This window comes from Quercus robur, chromosome 5 (assembly GCF_932294415.1).
Source record: "Quercus robur chromosome 5, dhQueRobu3.1, whole genome shotgun sequence".
Taxonomy (NCBI): domain Eukaryota; kingdom Viridiplantae; phylum Streptophyta; class Magnoliopsida; order Fagales; family Fagaceae; genus Quercus; species Quercus robur.
Window position 1 is genome coordinate 12,589,556 of NC_065538.1, and position 16,782 is coordinate 12,606,337.

Here is a 16,782-nt window from a genome sequence, read left to right on the forward strand (position 1 = left end):
AGTACAAAAACCTGCCATATTGACAGTTGTAACTAATTGCCTCCTATTATCTTCAATCACAAAAATTGGGGCTTCTTCAGGATTGTTATCTTCAGTCACAGCTTGCGTCACAATACCTCTTACGTACAAACGATGTGAACTTGATTAAGGAATATTAGTTATATAATAATTGAAAAAGAAAAAGAGAAGTAAGAGACATGACCAAATTGAATGTTTACCTAAATCTGTGCCATTTAAGTTCCTCATAGCTTCTTCAGCCCCTTCTGATGTATGATAGCTAACAAAAGCAATACCACTTGATTTATTCTCGATATTGACAGTGCATTCCCCATACAAAGAGAACGCTAATAGAATGTTGTTCTCATCTAGATCTTTTGGATGATATTCCACACAAAGTTTCTTGCAATCATTATATTTTGACACGAAGGCTGAATAAAACCTAGCACATCAGTTACAAGGTTTGAAAAAAAAAATACAAAATAATGCAATTATGAAGAAAATAAATTACTTACAATTTCATGCCATACTTTTCAGCACCGTTCAAAAATTTAATGGCATTTGTAGCAGATGTCTCTGAGTCGAACTGCACAATCCAATAGGATGTATCAAGATGTTGCAATACCGCTTTGAAAGAATCAACAGCACCAAAACTGGAAAATAAAGCCTTGAAGTTATCATTATTGATAGGGGGGCCATTAATTGACACCCACAATTTTGCATTACTACTAGGACATTGCTTTTCACACCATGTGATAATCATTGGCTTTCCCTTCAATTCTGTCTTGTTTAGCTTATCCATAGCTTCCTTTGTTGTTTAAGAAAAATCAAACAAATGTTATCCATGCTTTTATTAAGGGAAAAGATTCAATTTATGCTTGCCAATATATATATAAAGAAACTGACATCAAATCTGCCACAAGTTGAATAATAACCTAGAACAATGCATATGAACAATACACGGAAACAGTAACATCCTAAACAATGACAAGATGCAAAAGGAGAAGATTACATAAATTCTATTAGGCTCTAAAAATTTGAGGTAGCATCTCTAAAAGGTCTGCAGTAGGTTAGAATTGTTGATAAGTCTTTCTTGAATGGTGTTTGGTAAGGGTTTAGCTATTTAGGTAATAAAATATTATATCTCTCTAAATTTGGGAAGAATTTAATGGTTGGTGGTGTAGAAACAATGAACCTAGGTTCAGATTTCCTAAAAAATCAAACTTAAGAACAAAAAGACAATTACACCCTTAAGTTTACTAAGCTATTGGAATTATCTTCCTATGAATATTTTTATGATGAAAGCCATTTATGTAGGCTATTGCCAATATTTTTCCTATAAAGACTAGAATTATAAATCCTAAATAACCTTTTCCTAGAGAAACTAAGAGCACATTTGAAGATCATGTGTTATTAAAGAAGTCACGAGTCTTATGTATACTTTGAGTCTTATTTATACATAAGGTTCTCCTATTTGGTTTAGAAACACCTTATGTAATTACTTTCTTTTAGGGAAAATGTAATGTAGAAGTTCTGGTCTTTCTAGTAATAAGGAAGCCTAGTCTGTGTGGGAGATTGAAGTTTTTGGAGAAGTGGGTTGTCATCCTTAACTTTATTGTGTAACTAAAGGAAAGGGAAAAAAGTAATTAAAAAGAAAGCCACTGTAGGTCTGTAGCTTTATTGATGAGAAAAAGGGCTTTGTGGGTGATGCGCAAACTGAAGTCTTCACTTCCTCTTGTTGTTTATGTTCTATGGGTTTGGTTTTTTTGATTTGGACAGTTCTTTTGCAGCTGCACTTTTGTTGTTTCTTGGATTTTATTTTTGGGTGGTAGTGAGTCAGATGTCTGGATTTAAAAATAGTGAGGCAGTGGTGCAGACTAGGTGATGGTGGAGGCCATGTAATAAAGGAAGGCCTTGAAACACTGGCTGTTATGTTAAGATAATGTGTGTTAAGATCAACGGTATAACTACTAGCATTTGTCTCAGGGATGAACTTAGGTGGGGGCCTAAGGGGGTTCGAGCCCCCCCGGGCCCAATAAAAAGAAATTTAGTAGCTAAAATTTTCAACAAAAAAAAAAAGACTTGGGCCCCCTTATCAAAATGACTTGGGCCCCCCTATCCTGGACTCCTGAGTCCTGAAGATATCATTTACTTGAAAGAGCATCTTATGAAATTTAACTGTATACTTCCAACTGAATATGATAAGTGGATTTCCTCCCTAAAACCTTCCTTTGGCCTTGTGTGCTGGTCTGATAATTTGAAGCTATGGAAACAATTTCAGCATTTCTCTGAAGTTTTATTGTCTTTTAGCTTCCAAACAAAACCACAATATAATTATGTTGAACCATAGGCATCTTTCACGTTGAAGCCTTTTCTGGACTGATGCCTCCAAATCCCTAAAATATGTCAGCCTTCAACACTAACTCAGTACTCTCTTTTTAGTTGATGGTTACTAAAATGAGTACTATTAAACCTCCTTTTATACTTTGCAATGTATGCTTTATTAGAATTTGAGGGCATTTCCAACATTCATATCCTTATCGTATGCCTTTAACAGGACAACGTTTTGTACACAACCCAAGAATCCGATTCTCATGCCCTATTTATGGAGCTGTCTCGTTTGTTATTCGATGGAACTCCTGATTTACACTAGGCAAATTTCCTTCACATGATCACAACCATGGCTGAATCAGGTTCTACTGAGGAGCAAACAGAGTTTTTCATCTTGAATAGCCAAAAGATGCCTAAGCATTCTAATGAAGAATCTGTTTGGTCCCTCCCATCCATACCTTCACGGACAAAGAACGATCACTCCAAACAAGTTTTGATTCGACAAAGTCCAAAAAGAAGGCTGGAAATGACTCAAATTGGCCGCCTGCGGATTGGAAAACTGCACCTGGTTTTAGTTATGCTCGTTTAAATGGTTTTAAGACTCAGGCAACAGCTGCACAGCCTAGCGGCAGCCCACGGAAGGATGATTCTGAAGGCACAGTCATGGAAACTGATAATGTTCCTATCTCAATTGAAGATGATTGGACCATTGCAGATGATTTTGCAGCAGCTTCAAAAGCTTTAGTTTTGTCAGCCAATTTGGAAAATCAGTCTGCCAATGCTTGCAATTCAACTTATTCTGATCAGTCTGGCCATGCTCCCAATCGTACTGTTTCCACCATGCATGTTGAATTTGATCCTGTTGATTTAGATCGAGTGTCTGATGGCCCTGAGTTGGGTGCATCTAATTTTAGCAGTACAAGCCATGCAAACGGGGAGAATAGGTGAGAATGTTGCTTTCAAATACATTATTGGGAAATTTGGTGGGACAGCAGTGAAGTGGGTTAATGAAGATTTTGAAACTGGGTTACCTTACGACATTATGGTAGGGGAGGAGAGTAGTAGGGAGTACATTGAAGTTAAAGCAACTAAATCTCGAACCAAGACTGGTTCAATATATCAACAAGAGAGGGGCAATTTGCAGTTGAAAAGGGTGAATCATACAGCATTGCACATGTTTTGTTTAGGTAAAAATATTGTTGCAAGGGTGTCAGTATTCAAGAATCCAGTAAAGTTATGTTCTCTAGGCAAGTTGCAGTTGGTTGTCATGATGCCCAGGCAGCAGAAGGAATTTTCCGTTGTCTCCTAACATGAACACGCTCATTTTCATCTGCGCTTTTGGGTTATATTGACTCTGAAGTCTTTAGCCAATCCATAACTGCCTTTATGGAAATACACTGAAATGACAGAGGCTTGTGTACGGTCACTCTTTCCCTCAGTAAGAGTCCAGCTCCTGCATAGGAAAGCAAGCATTTGTTGTGGATTTTACCTGCAAGAGAACTATAATGGGGCTGACTTGGTATAGGATTTGAAGAATCTCTGTAGTGGTATTTCTTCTAAAAGAGTGACCAAAATGCCAAAGGTTTGATTTGCACCGCAGGGATCTAATGTCAATATGTCATCTTCATAAATTGTTGTATGTAAATCATAGATTGCTACCATATTGTAATTTTATTTATTTGTAATATTTTATTAGCGGGTGATGGCTTAAGCAGTTGCCCATGAAATTTTGTACTAGCCTCGTACAGTTTACTTTTGACCTTTAAAATTTGAGCTAATAATTCCAGTAATTAAAGAGAAAAAGCAGTTCAAAGCTTTTTCTGTTGCCTTTTATTAGCTTGAACAAATTCCTAATTCTTGTGGATTCAGCCAAACATTGTAATTTTACTGTGGATCTTTACATACCAAACCATTGAAACTTCATTTGTTACATTACACGACCATAGGGCATGAATAATTAATTAATTTTTAATAAGATTAGTCACATTGCACACAAATTGGATCAACTAGGGACGCCACATCTAACCAGATTATGGATCGTAGAAAGGCTATTATTCAAAGCTTGCCACAAGGAAAATCTTGATCTTTTGAGGGTTTTTCAACAACTAAATGCTCTTCCATACAAGAAGGTATATTATGTTTCGAGTGTATATATTCAGCCCCTTACAACACATTGGATCCACCAGTACATGGATTTTTCGTGTTGTGAAAGAGGTGGGTATATATGCCCGAAACATTATTTAATTTTCCTTCCATAAGACTCCCCGTCGCCACTCTACCTTATGAAGCTATTGCACACAACCAAGATGATATTGCACTTCGTGCAAAAAGCTCATCTGACTTTGTTGATGTCTATAGTCTACATAAGCTTATCCTCAACATTTAGATTAGATAATGAGCTTTGCTTTAATTAATGTTCCCATCTGCTAGAAGGAAAACTCTCCTAAGCAAAAAATGACGTTCTAGAGCCTAGCATAATCTGAATCAATCAATTGATAGCAGAATTGCTGATTAAACAAATTGGAGATATTTGTTTGAGTTCTAATCAATCGAAAATTTGAGTATGGTCTATTTGAGTGTCATATGTTATCCAATATTATTTTCAATCTCCAAAAATTTAAATTGATCTTATACTAAATGAGGTCATAGATATTTTTTTTTTTTTTAAATCGCATAATATTTTGAAGTTATATATATAAGGCTATATGATGATTTTTTTTTTTTTTTTAATTTGTTCTTTATGCAACAAAATTGTTTTAACATACATAAATATAAGCATTTAATTATTCTGTTATTTCCATTTTCCACTATAAGATAGTTTCTTGCTCTAGATAAACATGTGTGACAAATATGTATGTATCTTTTTTTTTAATCAATATATTTCACATTAGTTTTTTTTTTCCCCAAAAAAATTGATGGGATGCTATTAGGTCGAATCATGCATTATGATTTTTTTTTTTTTTTGTCGTCATTTTTTTCTAAATTGTTCTAAATGATTGATAAGGATGAGAAGATCGATAATTCACCAATAAGTTTATATAGCGGTTGTCTTGGTCCCTAATGTGGATGACAATACTATTAGAGTGATGATCACAGACCACAACCTTGTGTCTGCAAAGAGAATAGATTGGGTAAATTGTGTCTGAATGCAAATGAGGGTCTTGGTATTTATAGGCAAACTCACACCTATTTGGGAGTAGACATAACTTTATGAACATATGAACATATACTTCAACCCTTCGAGCAACAACCTCACCCAACTATGGTCTCTCTACTAAAACAAATATTGGGTTTGTGAAGCAACACCATCCACTGAGCAGGGTTATTGTATTTTTAGGGTGCACCATAGAATGGTGTAATTATCTATCACAACTACACACTAACATGTTTATACTTGTGTTTATCATTTTAGTTTCTAGTGCAATTACAGAATGAGTATTTTCTGTGATAAGTATTGTCAAAATTTCAATTCATAACAAAAAAAGAAGATGAATTTTCTGAATTTTTTTTAACAATGAAAAAGAAGTTACTATGAAATTGAGTACAAAATAAATTATAAATTATATGCGGAATTTAATAGAATGTTGAATTTCATTTGATAAATTATTCATTTGAATTATAGAGAAACAAGTTTTTACATTTTATTGTTCCTCAAAAAAAAAAGTTTTTACATTTTATTAAATATTAATTATAATAATTTTATTTTTCATCTATTAATTGGTCTTGAATGCATATCCTTCTTATTTTTGAATTCCAATAACCACGCTCTATGTATGAGAAAATGAGAGAATCAATATTGACCTATAAAGACCAATTCGACAAAATACACAAAAATTTATCATTTTTGATACACTGATTTTCAATTTAATTCAAAATCAACTATAATTGTCCAATATCTTAGTATTATAGGTGTTATGTAAACTAGAGTTGCAAGTTTTCACCCACAATAATAATAATAACTAGCCTTATTACACGCGCTTCGTGTGTGCAATGAGGCTCTTTTTTTTTTTTTTTTTTGATTTAGTATTATAATTTTTCTTTCATCACAATTTGAAAAAATAGATAGGATTTTTTTTTTTTTTTTTCATTTTATCAAAGAGAGTAGGATTCATTTTTCAATTAGAAGGTTTTGCGTGTTTATCCAAATCCAATTGATGATCCAACCTGGCAATCCACTTTCAATTTCTCCCACTTTCTCTTTTTCATTTCAGCTTCTCTCTCTCCTCTCTCTTTCTCTCCCACTCCAACTGGGTTTCTTTTTCTCTCTCCCCTAATGCTCCACTCTTTCAACATCCACACTTGCTCTATGCGTCTCCCTCAACCTCGTCGGTCACCATTGCTAGCATACCAAACTCAGACCCATTAGGGAAAAAAACAAAAAAGAAAAAAAAAAGAAAAAAAGAAAAAGAAAAAAGAGCAACTCACCATTTGAAACCAAACCCACAAACACTTACGCCTACGATCCCTTTTTAGATCTAGATCAAGAGAGAGATTGCACGGATCTCAATCCTTATCTATATATTTATATATTATATATAATAACTAATAGTCGAAACGTTTGATTTTTTGTTGACTGCGCCTCATTATGCCACATGGCTACACAAATTAATGCCACGTTTACATTTTAAACACCAAAACATTGTGCCTTTTCAATTAGTAGTTTACGTGAAATGTTTTACTCTTAAATAGTAGTTACAGAAATTTAAAAAAGAAAAACACTTCTTTAAATTCGTGACAAATTAACAAATAAGCTTTTTTTTTTTTTTTTTAAACCAACCAACAAATAACCCAAATCAAATATTTTATATTTTTAGCTTCACCCTCACACACATTGACCAAAATTTACTCCCTACAGAAAAAAAAAAAAAAAAAAAAAAAAAAAAAAAAAAAAAAAAAAAAAAAAAAAACACACACACACACACACACCATTTCAGTGGGTTAGGCGCCGTTTGGTCACCATGTTTAAACACTGAACACTAGTGTCTAAAAACCAAAAAAATGTGTTTGGTGTACCAGTCCTGTTCCTTGTTGTTTGGAAAATATTGTTCAAAAAACCAATGTTAAAAAACCCATTTTTGAAATCACCTCCAGACAGTTTTTAAACAACAAATACTACTGCTCAGTGGCAATTCCGTAATTTTATTAAACAACAAACACTAGTGCTCAGGTCAGCTTTTTCGTACTTTGGTCAGTTTTTTTTAAAATACTTTGGTCAGCCATGTTCTCTCTCCTGATTTATGGGCCCACCATGTTCTTTCTCCTGATTTAAAATATATTTATTTTGTACTTTTGTCAGTTTTTTTTATCATTCAAAACACACATATCAAACACATATTTTATATTTTTTGAACATTGAAAAATGTTGTTTAAACCATGATATCAAACACATTTTTTTTGTTTTATTCACACTAAAAACACGTTTTTCAACAACACTTTTTAAACCATAGTTTTCACATCTTTGTAAACAACAATTTTTGAAAACTATGACCAAACGGGCCCTAAGTTCTTTAACTATCTCTTACTCTCTTTATATATTCTCAATTTCACTTCAATTTTGCCTTTGCCCATTTTTCCTCTGCGAGAAGAAACTCTGTTAGTAGAGATAAGATATGGGATTGTCTCCACTAGCCTGCCGCCGTCACACAGAGGAACCGCTGCCGGTGAAATTGTCTTCTTTTGTTTTTCCCTTTCAGTCCACCATTAAGCGTAGAACCTCTACCCTTTACCCCTCTCTCAAACACAGACCCAAGTTATTTCGTAGAAAGCTTGCAAGGGCATGACTATGGGTATCAGACCGTTCTCTCTCGGTTTTTCTCAGTTTTCCTTTATTGGTTTTTTTTTTATGCAATTTTATTAATCAAATGGTTTGATAAAAGCGTATGTCTTCATAGTGGGTTTGTGTAATTGTGTCTGAAATTGTAATTTTAAGATGGATTTGCTTGATTTTGATTGCTTGAATTTATTTGTTAAAAAAGAATTTTTCACAATGATACTTTTTGGGGTTAGTTTTATTACTTCTATTTAAACTAAGTGATATTTGAATTCTGGTAGAATTTCATAGTGAGGAATATAGAGATTGTGGCTCATGTTGATCCTAGAAAGACGTCTTTAGTTGATTCTATTTTAAACAAACAAAGGTAATAATTCCTTAATGATTTTCCTCTGCATAATTTGCCACATTGATTGGTTATACTGAAATTTTTCTAAGAAAATTGATTTCCATCTAGACTAGAGGGTGGCAATCAGTAATAGGGTTACGAAGTATAACCCAAGTATCCAACTACAAGTTGTCTCTGTTACTCTTTGAATCTTCTACTTGTGGTGTCGTCAAATTCCGTAGCAGTAATGACGGTACTCCACTACTCCACTATTCATATTTTCTTGATTTCTTAGATTCTTGTAATTTTTGTTCTTGATTGTTTGACCCTTGTAGACTCCCTATGTACTAGGGTGCTCCCCTTTTTGATATCAATAAACTTATTACTTATAAAGAAAAAAAAGCGATTCGGTTATTTTTCATTATTTTAGACTCTCTTTTAACTTTATTATTCTAATTTCAAGATTTTCAATTCTCACTTTATCTCTCATCAATTCTTTATTACATTTTTATTTTGTTAGTAGAAAGAAATTGTAAAACTTTATATATTTAGTTTTATTTTTTGGAGACAGATGTATTAAATTTTTCTTCCTTTTTTTTTAAATAAATATTTTGAATATTTAATTTTTCTTTGTAACATTGGCATATCAAAATTATCTTTTTATTAAATTTTATATAATTTAAAATTTTTAATAGCTACCATAACACAAAAAAAAAAACATAGTGCGAACCAAACCGGTAGAAGCCATTAGGCCATTAACCATCAAATGACATCGTTTAAAATTGAAAATGGAAGGGGTTTCAGGCCAAGCTAGAGAGAGAGGGCGAAGCTGAGAGAGAGAGAGAGAGAGAGAGAAAGAGAGACATGGCAGATCCGTATAGTAGATACGGTGCAGGCATGGCAGATAAAGATAGAGGTAATCCATCCATCCATCCAAACTGCTGCTGCTGCCTTTTAATTAAATTTCCAAATTTAGTCTTACTCTTATTCTTAGTCTTAAGACTTCAATGAAAAGACATTTAATATCTTTTTTATCTTTATCATATGATTACGATATGATTATTTGTTCACATTTATACTACAAAATTATATATAAGACTGTAGAGTGAGGACATGATTGTCCTCAATCAAATAACTCTAATACATGAGATGTGATGTGGCCAACCCTAATTACTCTCTTCACAATCTGTAACCAACTTTCCCAAATTTTGGGACTAAGGCTTCATTGTTGTTGTTGTTATTTATAGACAAATTGGACTGTTGTTCTTAATATGAATTTTATTTAATTTAGACAAATGCTAGTAGTTATACCATTGATCTTAACACACATTATCTTAACATAACAGCTAGTGTTTCAAGGCCTTCCTTTATTACATGGCCTCCACAATCACCTGGTCTACAACACTACCTCACTATTTTCAAATCCAGACATTCGACTCACTACCACCCAAAAATAAAATCCAAGAACCAACAAAAGCGCAGCTGCAAAACAACTGTCCAAATCAAAAAAACCAACCCACATAACATAAACAACAAGAGGAAGTGAAGACTTCAGTTTGCGCATCACCCACAAAGCCCCTTTTCTCGTCAATAAAGCTACAGACCTACAGTGGCTTTCTTTTTAATTACTTTTTCCCTTTCCTTTAGTTACACAATAAAGTTAAGGATGACAACCAACTTCTCCAAAAACTTTAATCTCCCACACAGACTAGGCTTCCTTATTACTAGAAAGACCAGAACTTCTAAATTACATTTTCCCTAAAAGAAAGTAATTACATAAGGTGTTTCTAAACCAAATAGGAGAACCTTATGTATAAATAAGACTCAAAGTATACACAAGACTAGTGACTTCTTTAATAACACATGATCTTCAAATGTGCTCTTAGTTTCTCTAGGAAAAGGTTATTTAGGATTTATAATTCTAGTCTTTATAGGAAAAACATTGGCAATAGCCTACGTGATGGCTTTCATCATAAAAATATTCATAGGAAGATAATTCCAATAGCTTAGTAAACTTAAGGGCGTAATTGTCTTTTTGTTCTTAAGTTTGATTTTTTAGGGAATCTGAACCAAGGTTCATTGTTTCTACACCACCAACCATTAAATTCTTCCCCAATTTAGATAGATATAATTTTTTATTACCTAAATAGCTAAACCCTTACCAAACACCATTTAAGAAAGACTTATCAACAATTCTAACCTACTGCAGACCTTTTAGAGATGCTACCTCAAATTTTTAGAGCCTAATAGAATTTATGTAATCTTCTCCTTTTGCATCTTGTCATTGTTTAGGATGTTACTGTTCGCGTGTATTGTTCATGTGCATTGTTCTTGGTTATTATTCAACTTGTGGCAGATTTGATGTCAGTTTCTTTATATATATATATATATATATATATTGGCAAGCATAAATTGAATCTTTTCCCTTAATAAAAGCATAGATAACATTTGTTTGGTTTTTCTTAAACAGCAAAGGAAGCTATGGATAAGCTAAACGAGACAGAATTGAAGGGAAAGCCAGTGATTATCACGTGGTGTGAAAAGCAATGTCCTAGTAGTAATGCAAAATTGTGGGTGTCAATTAATGGCGCCCCTATCAATAATGATAACTTCAAGGTTTTATTGTCCGGTTTTGGTGCTGTTGATTCTTTCAAAGCGGTATTGCAACATCTTGATACATCCTATTGGATTGTGCAGTTCAACTCAGAGAAATTTGCTTCAAATGCCATTAAAATTTTCAACGGTGCTGAAAAGTATGGCATGAAATTGTAAGTAATTTATTTTCTTCCTTGTGGTTCTTATTTGATAATAATTGCATTATTTTGTATTGTTTTGTTTCTTTCTTTCTTTTTTTCTTCTTTTTGTTTTTTGTTTTTTTCAAACCTTGTAATTGATGTGCTAAGTTTTATTCAGCCTTGTGTCAAAATATAATGATTGCAAGAAACTCTGTGTGGAATATCATCCAAAAGATCTAGATGGGAACAACATTCTATTAGCGTTCTCTTTGGGGAATGCACTATCAATATCAAGAATAAATCGAGTGGTATTGCTTTTGTTAGCTATCATGCATCAAAAGGGGCTGGAGAAGCTATGAGGAACTTAAATGGCACAGATTTAGGTAACTACTTCTCTTTTTCTTTTTCAATTATTATATAACTAATATTCCTTAATTAGGTTCACATTGTTTGTATGTAAGAGGTATTGTGACGCAAGCTGTGACGGAAGATAACAATCCTGAAGAAGCCCCAATTTTTGTGATTGAAGATAATCGGAGGCAATTAGTTACAACTGTCAATATGGCGTGTTTTCGTACTGTATCAAATTTCCTTCAATTCCTGAACAAACTAGGGGATGATCATAGACATATTGGTCTATTGGAGAGAATTAGGCCCGACAGTCCGTGGCCTGGTTATGAAGTTATGTATAAACATGTTGACAGTGAGAACGAGGTAGTCATCAAACCGTTTGAAGGTGTTGAATCTTTTGATTCTATTGAACCATGTTTCAACGAAGATCCGTACGAGCACTCTGAGCTGTGGTTCCTCGGTATGGTCAACCAAATAGAGTTATATGAGAAGAAGGTGGTGCCACTTGTGGATTGAAATGCATGATTTAAGCTTTGAAGGTTTTTTTTTTTTTTTTTTTTTTTTTTTTTTTTTGTTAACAGCTTTTGAAGTTAATAATGATTTCATTTGGATGGTTTGGATGAAGACAATCTTTACTTATTTTTTAAAAATTTTTGTGGAGGGACGGAGTTGCATCATAAGAAAACACAAAACTCCGTCCCTCCACAAAAATTAAATATAAATAAATAAATAAAGATTGTCTTCGTCCAAACCATCCAAATGAAATCATTATTAACTTCAAAAGCTGTTAACACCAAAAAAAAAAAAAAAAAAAAAAAAAAAAAAAAAAAAACCTTCAAAAGCTTAAATCATGCATTTAAGTCCACAAGTGGCACCGCCTTCTTCTCGTAGAACTCTATTTGGTTGACCATACCGAGGAACCATAGCTCAGAGTGCTCGTACGGATCTTCGTTGAAACATGGTTCAACAGAATCAAAAGATTCAACACCTTCAAACGGTTTGATGACTACCTCGTTCTCACTGTCAACATGTTTATACACAACTTCATAACCAGGTCACGGACTATCGGACCTAATTCTCTCCAATAGACCAATATGTCTATGATCATCCCCTAGTTTGTTCAGGAATTGAAGGAAATCTGATACAGTACGAAAACCTGCCATATTGACAGTTGTAACTAATTGCCTCCTATTATCTTCAATCACAAAAATTGGAGCTTCTTCAGTCACAGCTTGCGTCACAATACCTCTTTCGTACAAAAAATGTGAACTTTATTAAGGAATATTAGTTATATAATAATTGAAAAAGAGAAGTAAGAGACATGACCAAATTGAATGTTTACCTAAATCTGTGCCATTTAAGTTCCTCGTAGCTTCTTCAGCCCCTTCTGATGTATGATAGCTAACAAAAGTAATACCACTTGATTTATTCACGATATTGACAGTGCATTCCCCATACAAAGAGAATGCTAATAGAATGTTGTTCTCATCTAGATCTTTTGAATGATATTCCACACAGAGTTTCTTGCAATCATTATATTTTGACACAAGGTTGAATAAAACCCAGCACATTAGTTACAAGGTTTAACAAAATAAAAAAATAATAAAAAAAAATAAAAAAAACAAAACAATACAAAATAATGCAATTATGAAGAAAATAAATTACTTACAATTTCATGCCATACTTTTCAGCACCGTTCAAAAATTTAATGGCATCTGTAGCAGATGTCTGTGAGTCGAACTGCACAATCCAATAGGATGTATCAAGATGTTGCAATACCGCTTTGAAAGAATCAACAGCACCAAAACCGGACAATAAAGCCTCGAAGTTATCATTATTGATAGGGGGGCCATTAATTGACACCCACAATTTTGCATTACTACTAGGACATTGCTTTTCACACCACGTGATAATCATTGGCTTTCCCTTCAATTCTGTCTCGTTTAGCTTATCCATAGCTTCCTTTGTTGTTTAAGAAAAATCAAACAAATGTTATCCATGCTTTTATTAAGGGAAAAGATTCAATTTATGCTTGCCAATATATATATAAAGAAACTGACATCAAATCTGCCACAAGTTGAATAATAACCTAGAACAATGCACATGAAACAGTAACATCCTAAACAATGACAAGATGCAAAAGGAGAAGATTACATAAATTCTATTAGGCTCTAAAAATTTGAGGTAGCATCTCTAAAAGGTCTGCAGTAGGTTAGAATTGTTGATAAGTCTTTCTTGAATGGTGCTTGGTAAGGGTTTAGCTATTTAGGTAATAAAATATTATATCTCTCTAAATTTGGGAAGAATTTAATGGTTGGTGGTGTAGAAACAATGAACCTAGGTTCAGATTTCCTAAAAAATCAAACTTAAGAACAAAAAGACAATTACACCCTTAAGTTTACTAAGCTATTGGAATTATCTTCCTATGAATATTTTTATGATGAAAGTCATTTATGTAGGCTATTGCCAATGTTTTTCCTATAAAGACTAGAATTATAAATCCTAAATAACCTTTTCCTAGAGAAACTAAGAGCACATTTGAAGATAATGTGTTATTAAAGAAGTCATGAGTCTTATGTATACTTTGAGTCTTATTTATACATAAGGTTTTCCTATTTGGTTTAGAAACACCTTATGTAATTACTTTCTTTTAGGGAAAATGTAATGTAGAAGTTCTGGTCTTTCTAGTAATAAGGAAGCCTAGTTTGTGTGGGAGATTGAAGTTTTTGGAGAAGTTGGTTGTCATCCTTAACTTTATTGTCTAACTAAAGGAAAGGGAAAAAAGTAATTAAAAAGAAAGCCACTGTAGGTCTATAGCTTTATTGACGAGAAAAAGGGCTTTGTGGGTGATGCGCAAATTGAAGTCTTCACTTCCTCTTGTTGTTTATGTTCTATGGGTTTCGTTTTTTTTTTATTTGGACAGTTCTTTTGCAGCTGCACTTCTGTTGTTTCTTGGAATTTATTTTTGGGTGGTAGTGAGTCGAATGTCTGGATTTAAAAATAGTGAGGCAGTGGTGCAGACCAGGTAATGGTGGAGGCCATGTAATAAAGGAAGGTCTTGAAACACTGGCTGTTATGTTAAGATAATGTGTGTTAAGATCAACGATATAACTACTAGCATTTGTCTCAGGGACGGACTCAGGTGGGGGCCTAAGGGGGTTCGGACCCCCCCCCTAGGCCCAATTAAAAAAAATTTAGTTGCTAAAATTTTCAACAAAAAAAAAAAAAAAAAAAAGACTTGGGCCCCCCCTATCCCAGCTGGCCAGCCCAGTCAAGACTCAAGAGCCCATTTTGGATAACAAGCTCTTAATTCTTAGTGATAATCTCTGTTTGAACTTTCTTACCCTTTGTTTGGTGACTTTGTGTTGGCAGTTATAAGTTTGGTGTAAGTTGCTTAAGCCTTTGGGCTTAGTAGATTTGTGACAGATGGCTGTCTGTTGTGTTTCTTGCCAATCAAAGGGAAAAATAGGTAACTAACATTAATTTTTCAACTATCTAGTTAATAGGTTCAGTATTGAAAGATATTTTTTTTCTAACATCTCGAGCCTCAAAGACTCGATTTAGGACCCATAAATCGAGTTTTTGAGACTCGATTTTCATAGATTGATCACGTCCGATGTGGATTTTTTTCCACGTGGAGCCTACCTGGAAATCGAGTCTTAGAGACTCGATTTCTAACCCAAATTTTTTTAAAAAACTTGAAGTCTCATAGACAACCCAAAATACTCAAAAACAAATTTAAGAATCAATCCCAAAGTCTCAAATCTCATATCAGAGCTTAGAGGAAGAAAAAGACTCAGATTAGAGGGAGAGAAAGAGCTGGGTCGCGCGCGGCTTGGGCTCCGCGCTGCCTAGGTCGCGCGAGCCCAAGTAGCGCGAGACCCAGGCCGCGTGCTGCCTGGGTCGCACGACCCAGGCACCGCGCGGCCTGGGTCGCGCGACCCAGGCACCTCGCGGCCTGGGCTCCGCGGTGCCTGGGTTGCGCGAGCCCAGGCAGCGCGGCGCCTGGGTCTCGCGAGCCCAGGCTTCTGGTTTTTTTTTTTTTTTCCTCTGCTTTCTTCTCTGCGACCCAGGCAGTGCACGGCCTGGGCTCCGCGGTGCCTGGGTCGCGCGAGCCCAGGCAGCGCGGCGCCTGGGTCTCACGAGCCCAGGCTTCTGGTTTTTTTTTTTTTTTTTTCCTCTGCTTTCTTCTCTGATGTTCTGGTTCCTCACTGATTTGGTTTTATTTATAAGCGTTAGAAATCGAGTCTTAGAGACTCGATTTCTATGTAACCACGTGGAAAAAAATGCCACGTCGGCCGTAACTAGAGCATAGAAATCGAGTCTTTGATGCTTGATTTGTAGGCCAAAATCGAGTTTAAAAGACTCGAGATGCTAAAAAAAAAAATAGTTTTGAAACCTTAACTACTAACTAGATAGTTGGGAAATTATGCCTAATTTCCCATTTCGTCCCCAATCAAAGCACAAAAGTTTGGTTGGTTGTGCTTTTAAACCAAATAGGTCTGTGCTAGCACTTGCCACCTTCTATTAGTCATGTTTTTCTTTTTCAGTTTATTTTTTTATTTAATAATGTATGGTAAATTGGTAGGATATATATATATATATATATATATATGTATTTATTTTTTTGAGAAAAAAAAAAGGGCGTGAGATAAAGTTGCAATTAGTATAGTTAAACAAGTTTTGAAACAATTGGTTAGCAAAAAAAAAAAAAAAGGTTTTGAAACAATTGAGATGCACTTGTGTCTAGCAGTGGTTTTTCACTTGTTAGTGTGCACTTATGACATTCCAACAATTTTTTTTTTTTTTTTTTTTTTTTTTATCATTCCATCAATATTTACTGCTAATTTTCATTTGAACTGTGATGGGTTTTAAGTAAATTGAAAATTTTGTAGTTTCTAGGTAGCGGATTTTGTTTCTGTTTCTAATAAGAGCTGTTGTGTCTTTTGTTTTTGTTGGTTGATAATTGTATCTTAATATATTAAGAAACAATGATTTTTAGGTATTTGTCTTGGTTGATAGTTTATTAATACTATATGGATGCGTATTTGAATTTTTTTTTTTCGCTTATCTCCCCACCCCCCCCCCCCCCAGCTTGAAATCCTAGGTTCATCTCTGGATGCACAGGATAGTTAAATAAAAGTTTTATATATGTTAAGTGTCTGTTTAGCATGATAAATTTGGCCAACTTATTTTACTTATGAATAAGTTATGTATCGTACGATACATAGAAAAATGCTTAAAAATAAGATTTTTTGTTAAAATTTGTA

The 16,782-nt window shown here is 34.1% G+C and overlaps 1 protein-coding gene and 1 pseudogene across 2 annotated transcripts in view; both read left to right on the plus strand.

Moving 5' to 3' along the window:
- Window positions 1-4,065, plus strand: part of LOC126727815 (protein NO VEIN-like) — a 22,001-nt pseudogene extending 17,936 nt beyond the window's left edge.
- LOC126725170 (polyadenylate-binding protein 6-like) overlaps window positions 1-11,984 on the plus strand; it is a 16,385-nt gene extending 4,401 nt beyond the window's left edge. Inside the window, exons 2-4 of one of the 2 annotated variants that reach the window (XM_050429706.1) lie at window positions 8,466-9,342; window positions 10,897-11,194; window positions 11,340-11,984. In XM_050429706.1, coding sequence (XP_050285663.1) covers window positions 9,291-9,342; window positions 10,897-11,194; window positions 11,340-11,520 — 531 coding nt within the window. In that variant the 5' untranslated portion in view covers window positions 8,466-9,290 and the 3' untranslated portion in view covers window positions 11,521-11,984. Of the gene's footprint in view, window positions 1-7,892; window positions 9,343-10,896; window positions 11,195-11,339 lie in introns of those variants that run through there. The other variant, XM_050429707.1, reaches the window with a different exon arrangement.
- Window positions 11,985-16,782: the final 4,798 nt, after the last annotated feature.